General features: G+C 46.7%; 1 protein-coding gene across 2 annotated transcripts in view; it reads right to left on the bottom strand.

The window, feature by feature from the left end:
• fgf11a (fibroblast growth factor 11a) overlaps positions 1–17,760 on the bottom strand; it is a 135,727-nt gene extending 117,967 nt beyond the window's left edge. The window contains exons 1-2 of one of the 2 annotated variants that reach the window (XM_045225856.1): positions 17,308–17,760; positions 15,716–16,995 (exon numbers count right to left, since the gene is read on the bottom strand). In XM_045225856.1, the coding sequence (XP_045081791.1) occupies positions 15,716–15,908 (193 nt within the window). In that variant the 5' untranslated portion in view covers positions 15,909–16,995; positions 17,308–17,760. Of the gene's footprint in view, positions 1–15,715; positions 17,191–17,307 lie in introns of those variants that run through there. The other variant, XM_045225857.1, reaches the window with a different exon arrangement.
• Between the last annotated feature and the right edge of the window lie 1,359 nt (positions 17,761–19,119).

The raw sequence follows: 19,119 nt of genomic DNA, 5'->3' as shown, positions 1-19,119 counted from the left end.
ACATTGGCAGTATAATGGCTTTACTGAAGAGCTCAGTGACTTTCAACATGGCACCGTCATAGGATGCCACCTTTCCAACAAGTCAGTTCGTCAAATTTCTGCCCTGCTAGAGTTGCCCCGGTCAACTGTAAGTGCTGTTATTGTGAAGTGGAAACGTCTAGGAGCAACAACGGCTCAGCCACGAAGTGGTAGGCCACACAAGCTCACAGAACGGGACCGCCAAGTGCTGAAGTGCGTAGTGCGTAAAAATCGTCTGTCCTCGGTTGCAACACGCACTACCGAGTTCCAAACTGCCTCTGGAAGCAACGTCATCACAATAACTGTTCGCCGGGAGCTTCATGGAAGGGTTTCCATGGCCCAGCAGCCGCACACAAGCCTACGATCCCCATGCGCAATGCCAAGTGTTTGCTGGAGTGGTGTAAACGCGTTCTCTGGAGTGATGAATCACGCTTCACCATCTGACAGTCCAACAGACGAATATGGGTTTGGCGGATGCCAGGAGAACGCTACCTGCCCCAATGCATAGTGCCAACTGTAAAGTTTGGTGGAGGAGGAATAATGGTCTGGGCCTGTTTTTCATGGTTCAGGCTCCTTAGTTCCAGTGAAGGGAAATCTTAATGCTACAGTATACAATGACATTCTAGACGATTCTGTGCTTCCAACTTTGTGGCAACAGTTTGGGGAAGGCCCTTTCCTGTTTCAGTATGACAATGACCCCTTGCACAAAGCGAAGTCCATACAGAAATGGTTTGTCGAGATCTGTGTGGAAGAACTTGACTGCCCTGCACAGAGCCCTGAACTCAACCCCATCTAACACCTTTGGGATGAATTGGAACACCGACTGCGAGCCAGGCCTAATCGCCCAACATCAGTGACCGACCTCACTAATGCTCGTGGCTGAATGGAAGCAAGTCACCACAGCAATGTTCCAACATCTAGTGGAAAGCCTTCCCTGAAGAGTGGAGGCTGTTATAGCAGCAAATGGGGGACCAACTCCATGTTAATGCCCATGATTTTGGAATGAGATGTTTGACGAGCAGATGTCCACATACATTTGGTCATGCAGTGTACACACACACACACACACACACACACACACACACACACACACACACACACACACACACACACACACACACACACACACACACACACACACACACACACACACACACACACACACACACACACACACACACACACACACACACACACACACACACACACACACACACACATCTACACTCATTGGGGCGGCAGGTAGCTTAGTGGGTAAGAGCGTTGTGCCAGTAACCGAAAGGTCGCTGGTTCTAATCCCCGAGCCGACTAGGTGAAAAATCTGTCGATGTGCCCTTAAGCAAGGCACTTAACCCTAATTGCTCCTGTAAGTCGCTCTGGATAAGAGCGTCTGCTAAATGACTAAAATGTCAAATGAAATTGCTCCTGTAATGCAGGATGTCCTGTTGCATCATCAGCCCTACCATCACCATCACAACACTACCGTGCCTTAGCAGGACATCACCAGGGAGCCTCTTTACTGCCATAATGTACTCCTTGTTATTCTAAATACTAGCACTCTACGCTCTACTCTAGCTACCTCTTATGGGATGGTTGACACACACACAGACGCACACAGACGGGCACACACACACGGAACCACGCATGCATGAGCAGACACACGCACACAGACAAGAACAGTCACACAGACAGATGCGAAAGCTCAGGCACGTATGCATACACATGCACACAGACACCACACACACAGTACTGCTCTTCCGGATGTCATTTTGATAATGAGTGGTGTGGTGGCTGGCTGCATGGCAGTAGATCGTGAATGTTTTAATGCAGTTCATGTACTTACTACATGGAAGGTGTTGAATATTTAAAGTAACTGCCCAGTGTTTCCGGATTCTATGAAGTATTACCTATATATAGTTTTCCTTCCAATTAAAATAAAATTAAGTATGTTAAAAAGCAGCTTTTCTGTGTTGGAATGGTCTGGGTGTACCCCAACAAAAGAATGGTGTGGGCGTATACCGGTCATTAAAATTATTAATGCAAGTAGACTGCTGATTGCCCAGATTATCCTCCTCAGGGAGATGACATCATGTTCTATGAGGAAATAGCAAGCATTTTTTAACGGTCTGTTTGAGATACAGTTTGAGGTGGGGTTTTTGAAGTGTTTGTTCTCCATTTTATGCTTTGGCCACAAATACGAGTATAGGATGAGTCAACAACATTATTTGGGTATGAGTTAACAGAATATGAACTTTTGAAAGTGAGATTTCACTGGGCAGTTACTTTAACTGTGTTTCATGTACTCATGTCAAAAGATTGCTTTAAGTGGCCATTAGTATACATGTTTTAGTGTAGCGTGTGTATATGTGTGCGTGTGTGGGAAGGGGTAGGGGAAGGGGGAGAGTGGGGTGGGGGGTAGAGAGAGAGAGTGTTGCCAGGGGCATGCCATTAACTATTTTGTCTTTCACACCTGTTGTCGCCCCATAATCCCGCCATGATCAAAGCAAATTAACACGCACCCAGCTCTGACACACACCACACACATACACTGGCTGTTGGGAGAGGAGAGGGGGAGGAGACGGAGGATAGGAAAGAGGGGGATAGAGAGAAGGGTTATTTAATGAGGGTGTGTGAGGCCGGTGTGACAGCGGTCAGGGACACTGTTGACAGGGCCGACAGAGATATCACACTCTGCATGCGCATTTGTGTTTTTCTCTGCATGTATCATGTATGTGTGAGAGAGAGAGAGAATGACTAGGAGGTGTGTGTAGCTAATTATTCCCCCTCTAACATATTCACCACTAACCTCATTCTCTAATTGACATCTCCATGTTATCTACAGTGCATTCCGAAAGTATTCAGACCACTTGACTTTTTCCACATTTTGCTACGTTACAGCCTTATTCTAAAATGGATTCAAGGAAAATATTTACTCATCAATCTACACACAATACCCCATAATGACAAAGCGATAAGTATACATACCCATACCCTCGAAATTGAGCTCAGGTGCATCCTGTTTCCATTGATCATCCTTGAGATGTTTCTACTTGATTGTAGTCCACCTGTGGTAAATTCAATTGATTGGACATGATTTGGAAAGGCACACACCTGTCTATATAATTCACTCCTCAGACAGGATTGTGTCGAGGCACAGATCTGGGGAAGGGTACCAAGAAACACAGTGGCCTTCATCATTCTTAAATGGAAGAAGTTTGGAACCACCAAGACTCTTCCTAGAGTTGGCCGCCTGGCCAAACTGAGCAATCGGATGAGAAGGGCCTTGGTCAGAGAGGTGATCAAAAACCCGATGGTCACTCTGACAGAGGTCTAGTTCCTCTGTGGCGATTGGAGAACCTTCCAGAAGGACAACCATCTCTGCAGCACCACCTATCAGACCTTTAGTGGCCAGACGGAAGCCACTCCTCAGTAAAAGGCACACGACAGCCTGCTTGGAGTTTGCCAAAAGGCACCTAAAGGACTCTCAGACCATGAGAAACAAGCTTCTCTGGTCTGTTGCAACCAAGATTGAATGCTTTGGCCTGAATGCCAACCGTTACGTCTGGAGGAAACCTGGCACCATCCCTACGGTGAAGCATGGTGGTGGCAGCATCATGCTGTGGGGATGTTTTTCAGTGGCAGTGACTGGGAGACTAGTCAGGATTGAGGGAAAGATGAACAGAGCAATGTATGGAGATCCTTGATGAAAACCTGCTCCAGAGCGCTCAGGACCTCAGACTGGGGCGACGGTTCACCTTCCAACAGGACAACGACCCTAAGCACACAGCCAAGACAACGCAGGAGTGGCTTCGGGACAAGTCTCTGAATGTCCTTGAGTGGCCCAGCCAGAGCCCGGACTTGAACCCGATTGAACATCTCTGGAGAGACCTGAAAATAGCTGTGCAGCGACGCTCCCCATCCAACCTGACAGAGCTTGAGAGAAGAATGGGAGAAACTCCCCAAATACAGGTGTGCCAAGCTTGTACCCAAGAAGACTAGAGGCTGTAATCACTGCCAAAGTTGCTTCAACAAAGTACTGAGTAAAGGGTCTGAATACTTATGTAAATGTAATATTTCAGTTTTTATTTTAAATAGAGTTGCAAAAATTTCTAAAAACCAGTTTTTGCCTTTTCATTATGGGGTATTGTGTGTAGATTGATGAGGATTTATTTTAATTTTTTACCCATTTTAGAATAAGGCTGTAACGTAACAATGTGGAAAAAGTCAAGGGGTCTGAATACTTTCCGAATGCACTGTATGTACATCTGTGTGTGCACACCATCAGGAAAATTGATTGCATAGAAAATGCTAATGTATGCTTTCCTGTCTCCATGCATGTTAATACTGTGTGGCCATTGATTAAAGGGACAATGCTTCATTCAAGTCTTCTCGCCACTTGCTAAGTTTTGACATTGAGTCAAGCAGGGGGGAGAGAGGAAGATGCTGCCTCAGCAGAAACACAAAATCTGTTACCTGCATGTGCTTAACCCTCCCATTGTCCTAGGGTCAAAATGACCCGCCACTGTGTTGAACCAACTTTATTTAATTTTTATATTTTTGGGATCATTTGTGAGAAGGAGGCAGTGAGACTTTAAAGAAAGTATATATAAAAATTAAATAAAGTTGGTTCAACACAGTGGCGGGTCATTTTGACCCTAGGACAACGGGAGGGTTAAGTCACATATTCACACTGAGAGAAGGCTACCCACTACATACATGACAAGACAGGATCAGTCAGTCCCTACAGATATTTATTTTGTGTGTGTGATTTTCTTTGTGATAGCTGCGGGTCACAATTTGTGATGATTTTGGCCAATTTGTCACAAATACGTTTGTTGACGTGTTGCTTGATTGCGCCATTCTATGCTGTAAAAGTGTGGTGATTTGTTCAAATTGCGAGCCCTCTTGTTGTAGTGCAGTTTTTGAATGGGTGTGTTGACCCTGTGTTTTCTCCTACTTTGAAGGTCATCTGAAGCGCAGTTGTTCTGATCCAAAATCAACTGCTTCAATCTCTGTCCCACTTTGGTACCATGGCACTGTATCCATGCCGATGCTCTCACCGGGCACTAATTGGCCACTATGTGTGTGTGTGTGTGTCACCAGTACAGTTACAGATGTTGTTACAGGTTAATTATGCATTGATGACCCCTGAGGTGTTCGACATACTGATACCAGTGGCACACCTGTCACAGATTGTGTGTGCGTGTCTGTGTGTCTGTAAGTGTGTATTGTCCCTCTATGTTCTTACTTTGAAGGTCATCTGAAGCACAGTTGTTCCGATCCCAAATCGACTGCCCCTCTCTCTCTGTCCCACTTTGGTACCATGGCACTCGCACCAATCCATGCCAATAATGCTTTCACCAGGCACTAGATGCCCGTGGACGGTGATTGACGTCCATCCCAAAACCACAGACAACAAATAGACTTTCCACATTAAACCATAAATCAGTCAGGTAGGACCTTGAGCATTTAGACTCATTGATCATTATTGAGGGCACCATTTCACACACAACATCTGTCCCATTGGCATTAAACAGGAGGTGAGTAGTGAAAACAATGGAACTGAAGAGTGGAAATTTACGGCCATCTTAGAATGGTAGAATCAGACTTAATTCTTATGAATGGCGGTGGTGTGAATGGCGGAATACAAATTGCTGTCATAAGCTCACAGCTCATAGCCTTTTATAGATCTGCGACCATATTTGGAAACAATAATGTAATGAAATAATTCAAAATGTTCAGTGGTATGTACAGTGAGGGAAAAAAGTATTTGATCCCCTGCTGATTTTGTACGTTTGCCCACTGACAAAGAAATGATCAGTCTATAATTTTAATGGTAAGTTTATTTGAACAGTGAGAGACAGAATAACAACCAAAAAATCCAGAAAAACACATTGTCAAAAATGTTATAAATTGATTTGCATTTTAATGAGGGAAATAAGTATTTGACCCCCTCTCAATCAGAAAGATTTCTGGCTCCCAGGTGTCTTTTATACAGGTAACGAGCTGAGATTAGGAGCACACTCTTAAAGGGAATGCTCCTAATCTCAGCTTGTTACCTGTATAAAAGACACCTGTCCACAGAAGCAATCAATCAATCAGATTCCAAACTCTCCACCATGGCCAAGACCAAAGAGCTCTCCAAGGATGTCAGGGACAAGATTGTAGACCCTACACAAGGCTGGAATGGGCTACAAGACCATCGCCAAGCAGCTTGGTGAGAAGGTGACAACAGTTGGTGCGATTATTCGCAAATGGAAGAAACACAAAATAACTGTCAATCTCCCTCGGCCTGGGGCTCCATGCAAGATCTCACCTCGTGGAGTTGCAATGATCATGAGAACGGTGAGGAATCAGCCCAGAACTACACGGGAGGATCTTGTCAATGATCTCAAGGCAGCTGGGACCATAGTCACCAAGAAAACAATTGGTAACACACTACGCCGTGAAGGACTGAAATCCTGCAGCACCCGCAAGGTCCCCCTGCTCAAGAAAGCACATATACAGGGCCGTCTGAAGTTTGCCAATGAACATCTGAATGATTCAGAGGAGAACTGGGTGAAAGTGTTGTGGTCAGATGAGACCAAAATCGAGCTCTTTGGCATCAACTCAACTCGCCGTGTTTGGAGGAGGAGGAATGCTGTCTATGACCCCAAGAACACCATCCCCACCGTCAAACATGGAGGTGGAAACATTATGCTTTGGGGTGTTTTTTCTGCTAAGGGGAAAGGACAACTTCACCGCATCAAAGGGACGATGGACGGGGCCATGTACCGTCAAATCTTGGGTGAGAACCTCCTTCCCTCAGCCAGGGCATTGAAAATGGGTCGTGGATGGGTATTCCAGCATGACAATGACCCAAAACACACGGACAAGGCAACAAAGGAGTGGCTCAAGAAGAAGCACATTAAGGTCCTGGAGTGGCCTAGCCAGTCTCCAGACCTTAATCCCATAGAAAATCTGTGGAGGGAGCTGAAGGTTTGAGTTGCCAAACATCAGCCTCGAAACCTTAATGACTTGGAGAAGATCTGCAAAGAGGAGTGGAACAAAATCCCTCCTGAGATGTGTGCAAACCTGGTGGCCAACTACAAGAAAAGTCTGACCTCTGTGATTGCCAACAAGGGTTTTGCCACCAAGTACTAAGTAATCCAGGCTCTGTCGTAGCCGGCCGCGACCGGGAGACCCATGGGGCGGCGCACAATTGGCCCAGCGTCGTCCAGGGTAGGGGAGGGAATGGCCGGCAGGGATGTAGCTCAGTTGGTAGAGCATGGCGTTTGCAACGCCAGGGTTGTGGGTTCGATTCCCACGGGGGGACAGTATAAAAAAAATAAAAAAAATGTATGCACTAACTGTAAGTCGCTCTGGATAAGAGCGTCTGCTAAATGACTAAAATGTAAATGTAATGTGTTTTGCAGAGGGGTCAAATACTTATTTCCCTCATTAAAATGCAAATCAATTTATAACATTTTTGACATGCGTTTTTCTGGATTTTTTTGTTGTTATTCTGTCTCTCACTGTTCAAATAAACCTACCATTAAAATTATAGACTGATCATGTCTTTGTCAGTGGGCAAACGTACAAAATCAGCAGGGGATCAAATAGTTTAATTTTCTATGGTTTATTGCAGGAGTTTTATTTGTGTATTTCATACGCTACAACATTAATCGGAAAGCAATATCCTTATTGATGAACCCATATCCTTATTGACAAACTTGCTGTGTGTGTGTGTGTGTGTGTGTGTGTGTGTGTGTGTGTGTAAAATACTGTCTACTGTATGTAGTTACTGCAGGTTTAGTGTGCTAACACACTCTTGGCAGTTTGTTGTAACCAAGTATTGGTGCTAAATTGTGTGTTAATGGATGCTAGCTTGCTAGTTAGCTACGGCGTCATAGCTAGGTATCGTGGGTTGTTGTGGGTAGTTACTGCAGGTTGGCAGTGTCTTCGGCCGTGCCGGCTGTAGCACGGGCGAGCTAACTAGCCGTTTTTCGAACAGAGTCAGAGTCAACACAGTAGCCATTGTGTGCCGGGTGTAGCACGAAGCTAGCTAGCTAGCCGTTCTTCAAACAAAGTCAACACAGTGGCCATAGCTAGCTACCCAACACGACCAGCTAACTGTACTGTAGTAGCTAAATACAATATACTTGTCCTAGCTAGCCAACGTTGAATCATTGCTGCGTCATGAAAGGAACTTGACACAGACACGAATGATCTGTTTAGTGTGTTATCATACTATTGGTGTGTCTTGGCAGTGTCTTCGGCCGTGCCGGCTGTAGCACGAAGCGAGCTAACTAGCCGTTTTTTCGAACAGTCAGAGTCAACACAGTAGCCATTGTGTGCCGGGTGTAGCACGAAGCTGGCTAGCTAGCCGTTCTTCAAACAAAGTCAACACAGTGGCCATTGCTAGCTACCCAACACGTCCAGCTAACTGTACTGTAGTAGCTAAATACAATATACTTGTCCTAGCTAGCCAACGTTTAATCATTGCTGCGTCATGAAAGGAACTTGACACAGACACGAATGATCTGTTTAGTGTGTTATCACACTATTGGTGGTTTGTTGTGACCAAGTGTTTGTGCTAAACTGTGTGTTACTGGATGCTAGCATGCTAGTTAGCTAGTTAACACACTATTGGTGGTTTGTTGTGACCAAGTGTTGGTGCTAAACTGTGTGTTAAACTGTGTGTTATTGGATGCTAGCATGCTAGTTAGCTATGGTGTCATAGTTAGCTAGCTGAATAAAGTGGGTTGAGTCTATTCCTTTAAACATTGAACCGCTGTGGTTCACAACAATTCTGATTTCTAAAGGTGGAAGTTGGGAGAGTTTTTGTTCGGGTGGTTCAGTGAAACAATTTTAGTTTCTGAGGTAGAAGTTTTTGGTGAGGGAGGCCCTGCTCTCTCCTCTCCCAGATGCTTAGCTCATTTCATTCCGATCTCCTCTGCATTTTTGTAGCCATTTGCTACAGCCTGTCAACTATGCCTCTGCCTATCCCTGTTCTCTCCTCTCTGCACAGGCTACACAAACGCACCACACCGCGCGGCTGCTGCCTCTCTAACCTGGTGGTCCCTGCACGCACCCCTCACCTGGAGTTCCAGGTCGCAGGCAGCCTCTGGAACTGCCGTTCTGCTGCCAACAAAGCTGACTTCATCCCAGCCTATGCCAACCTCCAGTCCCTCGACTTCCTGGCGCTGACGGAAACATGGATCACCACTGAAAACACTGCTACTCCTACTGCTCTCTCCTCGTCTGACCATGTGTTCTCGCATACCCCGAGAGCATCTGGTCAGAGGGGTGGTGGTACAGGAATCCTCATCTCTCCCAAGTGGACATTCTCAATTTTTCCCCTAACCCATCTGTCTATCTCCTCATTTGAATTCCATGCTGTCACAGTCACTAGCCCATTTAAGCTTAATATCCTTGTCATCTATCGCCCTCCAGGTTCCCTTGGAGAGTTCATCAATGAGCTTGACGCCTTGATAAGTTCCTTTCCTGAGGATGGCTCACCCCTCACAGTTTTGGGGGATTTCAACCTCCCTATGTCCACATTTGACTCATTTCTCTCTGCCTCCTTCTTTCCACTCCTCTCCTCTTTTGACCTCACCCTCTCACCGTCCCCCCTACTCACAAGGCAGGCAATACGCTTGACCTCATCTTCACTAGATGCTGCTCCTCTACTAATCTCACTGCAACTCCCCTCCATGTCTCCGACCACTACTTTGTTTCCTTTTCTCTCTCGCTCTCCTCCCACACTACTCACTCTGCCCCTACACAGATGGTAATGCGCCGCCGCAACCTTCGCTCTCTCTCTCCCACTACTCTCTCCTCTTCCATCCTATCATCTCTTCCCTCTGCTCAATCCTTCTCCCTCCAATCTCCTGATTCTGCCTCCTCAACCCTCCTCTCCTCCCTTTCTGCATCCTTTGACTCTCTGTGTCCCCCTATCCTCCCGGCCGGCTCGGTCCTCCCCTCCAGCTCCGTGGCTTGATGACTCACTGCGAGCTCACAGAACAGAGCTCCGGGCAGCGGAGCGGAAATGGAAGAAAACTAAACTCCCCTGCCGACCTGGCATCTTTTCACTCCCTCCTCTCTACATTTTCTTCATCTGTTTCTGCTGCTAAGGCCACCTTCTACCACTCTAAATTCCAAGCATCTGCCTCTAACCCTAGGAAGCTCTTTTGCCACATTTTCCTCCCTCCTGAATCCCCCCCCCTCCTCTCTCTCTGTGGATGACTTCGTCAACCACTTTGAAAAGAAGGTTGACGACATCCGATCCTCGTTTGTTACGTCTAATGACACTGCTGGTCCTGCTCACACTGCCCTACCCTATGCTTTGACTTCTTTCTCCCCTCTCTCTCCAGATAAAATCCTGCGACATGTGACTGCAGGCCGCCCAACAACCTGCCCGCTTGACCCCATCCCCTCCTCCCCTTCTCCAGACCATCTCCGGTGACCTTCTCCCCTACCTCACCTCGCTGATCAACTCATCCTTGACCGCTGGCCATGTCCCTTCCGTCTTCAAGAGAGCGAGAGTTGCTCCCCTTCTCAAAAAACCAACACTCGACCCCACTGATGTCAACAACTACAGACCAGTATCCCTTCTTTCTTTTCTTTCCAAAACTATTGAGCGTGCCGTCTTTAGCCAACTCTCTTGCTATCTCTCTCAGAATGACCTTCTTGATCCAAACCAATCAGGTTTCAGGACTGGTCATTCAACTGAGACTGCTCTTCTCTGTGTCACGGAGGCTCTCCGCACTGCTAAAGCTAACTCTCTCTCCTCTGCTCTTGTCCTTCTAGACCTGTCTGCTGCCTTTGACACTGTGAACCATCGGATCCTCCTCTCCACCCTCTCCGAGCTGGGCATCTCCGGCGCGGCTCACTCCTGGATTGCGTCCTACCTGACCGGTCGCTCCTGCCAAGTGGCGTGGCGAGAAGCTGTCTCCGCACCACGTGCTCTCACCACTGGTGTCCCCCAAGGCTCAGTTCTAGGCCCTCTCCTTTTCTCCCTATACACCAAGTCACTTGGCTCTGTCATATCCTCACATGGTCTCTCCTATCATTGCTACGCTGACGATACACAACTAATCTTCTCCTTTCCCCCTTCTGATAACCAGGTGGCGAATCGCATCTCTGCATGTCTGGCAGACATATCAGTATGGATGACGGATCACCACCTCAAGCTGAACCCTGGCAAGACGGAGCTGCTCTTCCTCCCGGGGAAGGACTGCCCGTTCCATGATCTCGCCATCACGGTTGACAACTCCGCTGTGTCCTCCTCCCAGAGTGCGAAGAGCCTAGGCGTGACCCTGGACAACACCCTGTCGTTCTCCGCCAACATCAAGGCGGTGACCCGCTCCTGCAGGTTCATGCTCTACAACATTCGGAGAGTACGACCCTGCCTTACACAGGAAGCGGCACAGGTCCTAATCCAGGCACTTGTCATCTCCCGTCTGGACTACTGCAACTCGCTGTTGGCTGGCCTCCCTGCCTGTGCCATTAAACCCCTACAACTCATCCAGAATGCCGCAGCCCGTCTGGTGTTCAACCTTCCCAAGTTCTCTCACGTCACCCCCCTCCTCCGCACACTCCACTGGCTTCCAGTTGAAGCTCGCATCCGCTACAAGACCATGGTGCTTGCCTATGGAGCAGTGAGGGGAACGGCACCTCTGTACCTTCAGGCTCTGATCAGTCCCTACACCCAAACGAGGGCATTGCGCTCATCCACCTCTGGCCTGCTGGCTCCCCTTCCTCTGCGGAAGCATAGTTCCCGCTCAGCCCAGTCAAAACTGTTCGCTGCCCTGGCACCCCAATGGTGGAACAAGCTCCCTCACGACGCCAGGACAGCGGAGTCACTCACCACCTTCCGGAGACATTTGAAACCCCACCTCTTTAAGGAATACCTGGGATAGGATAAAGGAATCCTTCTACCCCCCAATTGTAAAGTGGTTATCCCACTGGTTATCCCACTAGCGTCTGCTAAATGACGTTAATGTGCCCTTGAGCAAGGCACTTAACCCTAATTGCTCCTGTAAGTCGCTCTGGATAAGAGCGTCTGCTAAATGACTAAAATGTAATGTAAATGTAGTTACTTGCATCAAGCATCATGCATACACAATCCTCGCACAACAGTGAATGCCTGTCATCTCATCCCCAATAGCAGCCACTCCCCTGTAATAATTAGAGTTACTGTACATTCTAGATGCACATATCAGCTTCACAATAGACTGGTTCCTGGTTCTATGTACTGTAGCATATACACAATGCCCCAGCTCCCCATTGTCCCTGACTAACTCCCTGGCTCACTGACAACACTGCCATGGTTACTTTAGCCAGGGAGAGAAGATACACTTAGAGGGGGAGGGACGAGGGGTGGGGGGAGGGATGGAGGGAGAGAGGGGGGAGAGGGAGGGATAGAAAGAGAGAGAGAACGAAAGAGAGGGTAAGAAAGCAGATGTCCTTGAGAAGATAAGGGTTTGAACTCTGGGGGAGGGGGTGTGGGGGGGATGTTGGGGTAACCTCCGGACAGGCCAATACCACTGTGTGTGTGCAGGGCTGAATGGCTGCTCTCTAAACTGAGCACGGTGTTGTTGATCAAATCTGTGTGTGTGTGTGTTATTGATAAATCAGTGTGTTAATGAGCAGTGCTGACGGGGCCTGATGAATCACACTGCAACAATGAACCGCTCACATGCTGCCTCTACACACACACACACACACACACAAACACTTCCTTTATACACACCAGCAGCCAGCCAGAGTGTGTGTGTTGTCACCACATCGTTTGTCTCTATGCAAACACAGACACACAGACACATCCTCATGCAGACATACACGCATGCAGACACACACACACAATAGACGAGCGTGCCTCTAAACTGATGTGTGGTATAGGTGTTACTGTATTCTGTTTGGTTAACAGCATTTATATGTCCTATACATCATCCCATTCCTTCTCACACACACACACACACACACACACACGCACACACGCACTCACGCACCTTCACTGATTCCCATGTGGTGATTCCTCCTCCCTGTAGTGTTGGTTGCAGTGGGGCAGGCTGACCTTCTTAACAGCTGACTGGGCTGTAGTGGACGGTGGAGGGTGGGCTGTCATTAGTGTGGGTTAGTACCCGCCGGGTGGGGGGAGGAGGGGAGGGTCAGTTAGGGACACACATCAGATCCTCAGATCAAGTGTGAAGTGTTCCAAAAACACGTTTTTTTTTTCACATGTCAATGGCTAGGACGTGTGTGTAGCTAATTATTCCCCCTCTAACATATTCACCACTATCCTCATTCTCTAATGGACATCTCATGTGGTTTTTCTGTAAGGGATTGCATTGCCACACACGCATGAACACTTGGAGCACTCACAGTGACACACAAACACACTAAAACATATTGACACATATCACCCGCACCACTACCCTCACCAACACAAACAAAACACATACTCTCTTCTCTCTCTCTCTCTCTCTGCAATATTCCCACAATGACAGGGGCCAGCTATATCTTCTAGTGAATGCCACCATTGTGGAGAACCCATAGAAAGCAAAGGGGCTTGTATTGCCATAATAAAACAATGAGATTTTAGAGAAAAGGAATGGGTCTCAAACAATGGCAGGCCATTAGGACCTGGCCTTATATCTGTTTTCACCGTGGCCTCGGTCGGTGTGATTGTGTGTGCGTGCGTGTGTCCCGCCATATTTTACACCTGTAATTACAGTGCGGTCGCTGCAACGGCAGATGCTGTGTTCAGGGGCAAGGTTTCCATGGTGATTATCCTGATGAAATATAGTGGGTCGACATTCATAGAACGTTCACATAGCATTCATAGAATGTTCACACAGCATTTATAGAATGTTCACACAACATTTATAGAACGTTCACACAACATTTATAGCAGCGATTCTCAACTGGTCTGAACTGAAATGACTAAACGACTAAAACCAGGGAGAGTGATTAAATAATTTCACCTCTGATATTCTTTTCTTCAATCACAGTATTTTTTTATTTAGAGCTATTAGCAGCGCTATTTAGGACATTTGGTTGATTTTGTGGTCTCAAACCAGTGAGCTTATTAACATTCTTCATCAAGAATATGGGCAACATTGAATTATTTCCTTTGTCATATAATTGCTACAATTACTATCAATATAGCATTACAAATTATTTTCCAGATTGGTTTAATGTGGGTCCTGAGGCAAAACCAGTTGAGAACCACTGATTTATAGAAAGTTCACATAACATTTATAGAACGTTCACACAATATTTATAGAACATTCACACAACATTCCAACCACAATAGCAAGAAACCTCAAACAGCATCAAACAGTAATTGAGCCTTCAATTTCTTAAAGCAATATGCCTGAAATCATACTTTGAAATATAATATTAAATAGAAGACTTTATACTGAGAGAGAAAAGGCTAATATATGCTAAAGGTGACGTCACAGTCCTAAGTCAATCCAATTCATTGACACCCAGCACACTAACTACTTCAAACGACCAGTTCCAAATGTCAAGAGCATAGAGATGTGTACATCTGTCACAGAGATGTGTGTGAATATCACAAAATCAGGATGTGCTCTTTATTTCCAAGCATCACAATGTTGAGAATAATATTCAGATTAGGCAATTAAGCCGTTTATAGTAGAAAGTTAAGCCATTTTCTAGTTAACATTGGCATAGACATAAAAATGGTGTCCACGAGTTCATCCTAATTGCCAGAATATCCCTTTAAGAACTGTTTGTCTTCTCAGATGTCATACCGAACCAAGTGTCTCACACTACCTCATAGAATTACTGTTGCCACCATTAAACCTCATTTTGGTCCATTTAAATAGGAGGTCATAAAACACCACCAGATAAAACGACGAAGACCCCAAAGCAGTCTGGGAATATGCCTCCTCACGTCTAGTTTAATTCCGGTAACCAGAAATGTATTGTGATAGATTTACTCTGACAGGCTAAATGTGTCTATGGGTTTATTACACAAACACACTCACACACACACACACACATTCACATGCACACACACGCTTTATTTTACACAACACCTACTGTAGAAATAGTCCCAAGCCAGTTACCTTGGGGGCCCCTCAGTGAACAGCCCTCAGAATCGTAAATGAGGGTAGTGACATTTTTATACAGCGCTAAATCACTACGCCACATGTCAAGTTCATTCGACTGCCGCAAATGACCAGGACCTGTCTGCTGGTCGGTCCGCCTTGTTGACATGTAACACAATAATCAGAGCCATTACAGACGGAGAAGCGGTCCGTTTTCTGGTTCATTCTCTATCATGTATACTAGGACACTTGTTTGACCATTGAGGTGGATTGTAACAGGGGAAAGGAGGTGTTTAGATGGTTCAATTGTGTTAGAGAAACAAAATGTAATTTTATTGTAATGTCAGAAAGTGAGTACATATACGTCTGGAGATTTTTTGATTCTCTACAGACTGGCTGAACAGAACACCTTCCTACCGGGAGCACAGACTCAACTCATCCTCTGCATGTGTGTTCAGTAACAGGGGAGGTAAAGGATAAAAAATAAATAAAATAAAAAATAAAAAAGATACAAACCTGAATCTCAGCGGGAATGAAAGAAAGACAAGAAAGAAAGATAAGAAGGAAAGAAAAAAAAACTTGAAAGAAAAAGGGAAAGATAGATGGACAAGTATATTTAAGTGTTGACTCACCCGGTCTTTTTTCTAACTTTCGCCCTCGATTGCCACATAGTCGGACTTTTGATATGAGTAATAATATCTGTTTCTGGCACAGGGACTTGTTGGCCTTGGGGCACGGCTTCCTCTTGTTGGCCACCTGCCGGTTGGCCTGGGGGTCCTTCACCTCCCGCCGCTGGCGGATCAACGAGCTGGCGAGAGCCGCCATCTTGCTGCCCGCACCCGCTCTTCACCCGGTTGTGGTCGGGGGGAACCGTGGGCCGCCCCCCTGCCCTTTCACCCAGGGCGATGGAGCACCGCCCGGGGTGATTACCCAGAATCCTTTGAGCAAACTTGCCTAGATTGACATATAAATGTCAATATAATGTCAACAATATCTGGAGAAATATAATAGAAGAGTGGGGGTCACTAGGGGATTTTTCACTGGAGGATGGAGGGAGAAGAACACCACGGCAGAGAGAGAGGTGGAGAAAGGGGGATGGAGAGATGGAGGGTGGAGTCCTTGTCAAAGGCCCACCCAAAGTTATCAGGTGTTGGCTGGTTGAGGTTTGGTTAGATGCAGTGCGTTGTTGCTGTCACTGGTGGTTTAACTGTTGTTGTCCTTTAGATATGGCTGTTGCCTGTCCTTGCTGTTGTTCACGTTGTTGTTGTTCAGGTGTTGCCCTGGTATGTCACTGTCCCTCCGTCACTGTGGCAACAGGACAATAGAAAACTCATGTCATTTTCCTGTACACAGAAAACAGTGGGTGAGAAGAACCACTATGCCAGTGTCCCTCTCTGTGTGCGTCCCAGTGTGGGTGCTCTGTCGTGGGCCACAGGCCCTCCCCACGGCCCCCTCCTCTCCCTGAAGCTTCAGCTAACTTTGACACAGCTCCGTCAGGATAGGAGAGAATTTGCCTGACGACCGAATCATGTCAAAACAGATCAGTCTCAAAGTCCTCATAGGCTCCAGTCCTGCGTCTCACACACACTCTTCAATTCAGTCAGGAGGAGAAACGAGGGATCGTTGAAATAACAACAAAAAAATGAATAAATGACACGACCGGACAGACGTTCACAATGTAGCTCCTCCTTTCTTCACCTGATCTTTAACATCCCTCCATGAAAAAAAGAGAATGACGAGTGAAAAGGAAAGAATTCAACATGGGACAGTCCGACCTGAGATATCGGCTCCGAAAAAAGAGGGATGAGGAGGAGGAGAGGCGGACGGACGGACGGACGGAGGGATGGACGGAGAGCTGGATCTTCCCTTCCTTTCAAGCTCTCCTGGCATAACCCCTTTTATCACCTACCCCCTGAGAGCGACAGAGACAGAGAGAGGAAGAGGGAGAGAGAAAGAAACATTTGTAAATCCCAGCAGTTCCCACACACAGAGGTGACATTCATGAACGAAGGCGCGAGAACGAGAGAGAGATGAAGAAGGAGAGCAGAGAGAGAGGGGGAACACATGCAGTGCGCCTGCTGCCTATCCTCCCCTCAGATCTCCAACTCTGCAAGGCGCGCTAACTACAGAACCACTACAGTCGAGTGCCCTTCACACAGACACCAATGAGGAGAGGGGGAAAGAGGGATGGAGGGATGGAGGTGACAGGTAACTAGTCTCTTACGGTGCTGTGGCTGTAGCTGTCGCTCATCGGCTGGGGGCTGGTAGGTAGTTGACAGTGGTCCGTTCAAGCTTAAGATTCGTCTGTCCTCTGTGCTGGCTAGTCCTCGCTCTTACTCTCCTGCTTCAAAACGCACCGGAGCCTGTCTTCATGCCTGCCTTCACCACTCCCTCTGTGTGAGTGTGCGAGAGAGAGAGCATGTGTGTGTGTGTGTGTGTGAGTGAGAGAGAGAATGTGTGCATTTGTCTCAATCTCCCGAGGAAGACAGTTCTCCGTTTCTGTGTGTGTGTGTGTGTGTGTGTGCGTGCGTGGAGAGACAGTGTGTGTGTGTGTGACTCCCTCTCTCTCTCTCCCTCTCTCTCTTTCTTTCTCCTCCTTTGCTCACAGTGCATTACAGAGCCAGCAACAGCAACATGCTTTACACGCTCTTGCTCCTTCTCTCCCTCTCGCTCCCTCTCTCACCCTCGCTCTCTATCGCTCCCTCTCTCTCGCCCTCGCACTCTCTCTCTCCCTATTTCCCTAAGCCCTCCCCTTTGCTCTCCTTTTTCCTCCCTTCTCTGTGATTCAAAATCCCTCCTTCACTCCTCGTCTCTCTCCCTTCCTCTCCCTCCCCCTTTCCTATTCTCTCTCTATCGCCCCCCACCACACACACACACACACACACACACACACACACACACACACACACGCACACACACACACGCCCTCTCTGTGATGTTGGCGTAAAGAGACAAACAGAGAGTGGATGTCAGTGGCTGTAGTCTCTCTCTACACTGCTCAATATGACAAGGACATAGAGACAGACAGTCAGACAGACACTGAGTCAGACAGGACAGCGTCAGCAATACAACGTCACTTATAAAACGTCATAAAGAGACGTATGTAGGCCCTGCCCCAAATTACCCGGGGCCGCGTGGCAAATGGACCAAGACGATGCTCAAGGGCCAGTCAGCCCTTCCCTGTTAAGAGGACATGCCTCTATTGAAAGGTCTGTTAGATTAATGCTATTGCAGCCATGTTTGGTATTCGTCTGAAACTTGTCCTCTGAGGAGAACTTTGATGCCATCTATATTGATGTATGATCTCTGTGGTAACTTGTATCTGTACAGGGTGAACTCTAAACTACTGTATGCAAAAGGTTTTATTCTGCCTTATCTGCATTGGCCTCATCCCCCCCACACACACAAGCCTTTGGATGCTGTGACATCCTGTGGAGATTGGGTCAGGTTGATCATGTTACTGTAATTTGTTGGGTCTGATTGGTCAATGGTAAATGGTTTTGGTTTGAAAAGGTATACCTTCAAATGGTATAAATGTAACGAAAGGTATTTTGTTCGATCTCTTGCCCTACGGAAACGGTTTGAATGAAAACGCTCTTCTTTAGGCTGCTCGGCCTTCGGACTGAGTAGACATGTTTTGTTCATGCTTAGTCTTGTAACTCAAAGATCTTTATGCCTAGAATAATGCCTGTTTAATGTCAGTAATGCTTTGGAACTTATGATTTCTCCTTGTATTATGGAACTTGTTAACGCTACTATGTTAATTAAATACTTGCTTTATTATTCGCTTCTCATTACCATTTCTTGATCTTAGTCAGCTAATCCCAACATACTTGATTGCACATTGTTTAAGTATTATCAATGTAGATTATTAAACAATATACACTACATGGCCAAAAGTATGTGAAAACCCCTTCAAATTAGTGGATTTGGCTATTTCAGACACACATGTTGCTGACAGGTGTATAAATTCGAGCACACAGTCATGCAATCTCCATAGACAAACATTGGCAGTAGAATGGCCTTACTGGCACCA

This window comes from Coregonus clupeaformis, chromosome 16, assembly GCF_020615455.1.
Source record: "Coregonus clupeaformis isolate EN_2021a chromosome 16, ASM2061545v1, whole genome shotgun sequence".
Lineage (NCBI taxonomy): Eukaryota > Metazoa > Chordata > Actinopteri > Salmoniformes > Salmonidae > Coregonus > Coregonus clupeaformis.
The sequence above is the reverse complement of the archived record's forward strand: the minus strand, read 5'-3'. Positions and strand labels throughout refer to the sequence as shown.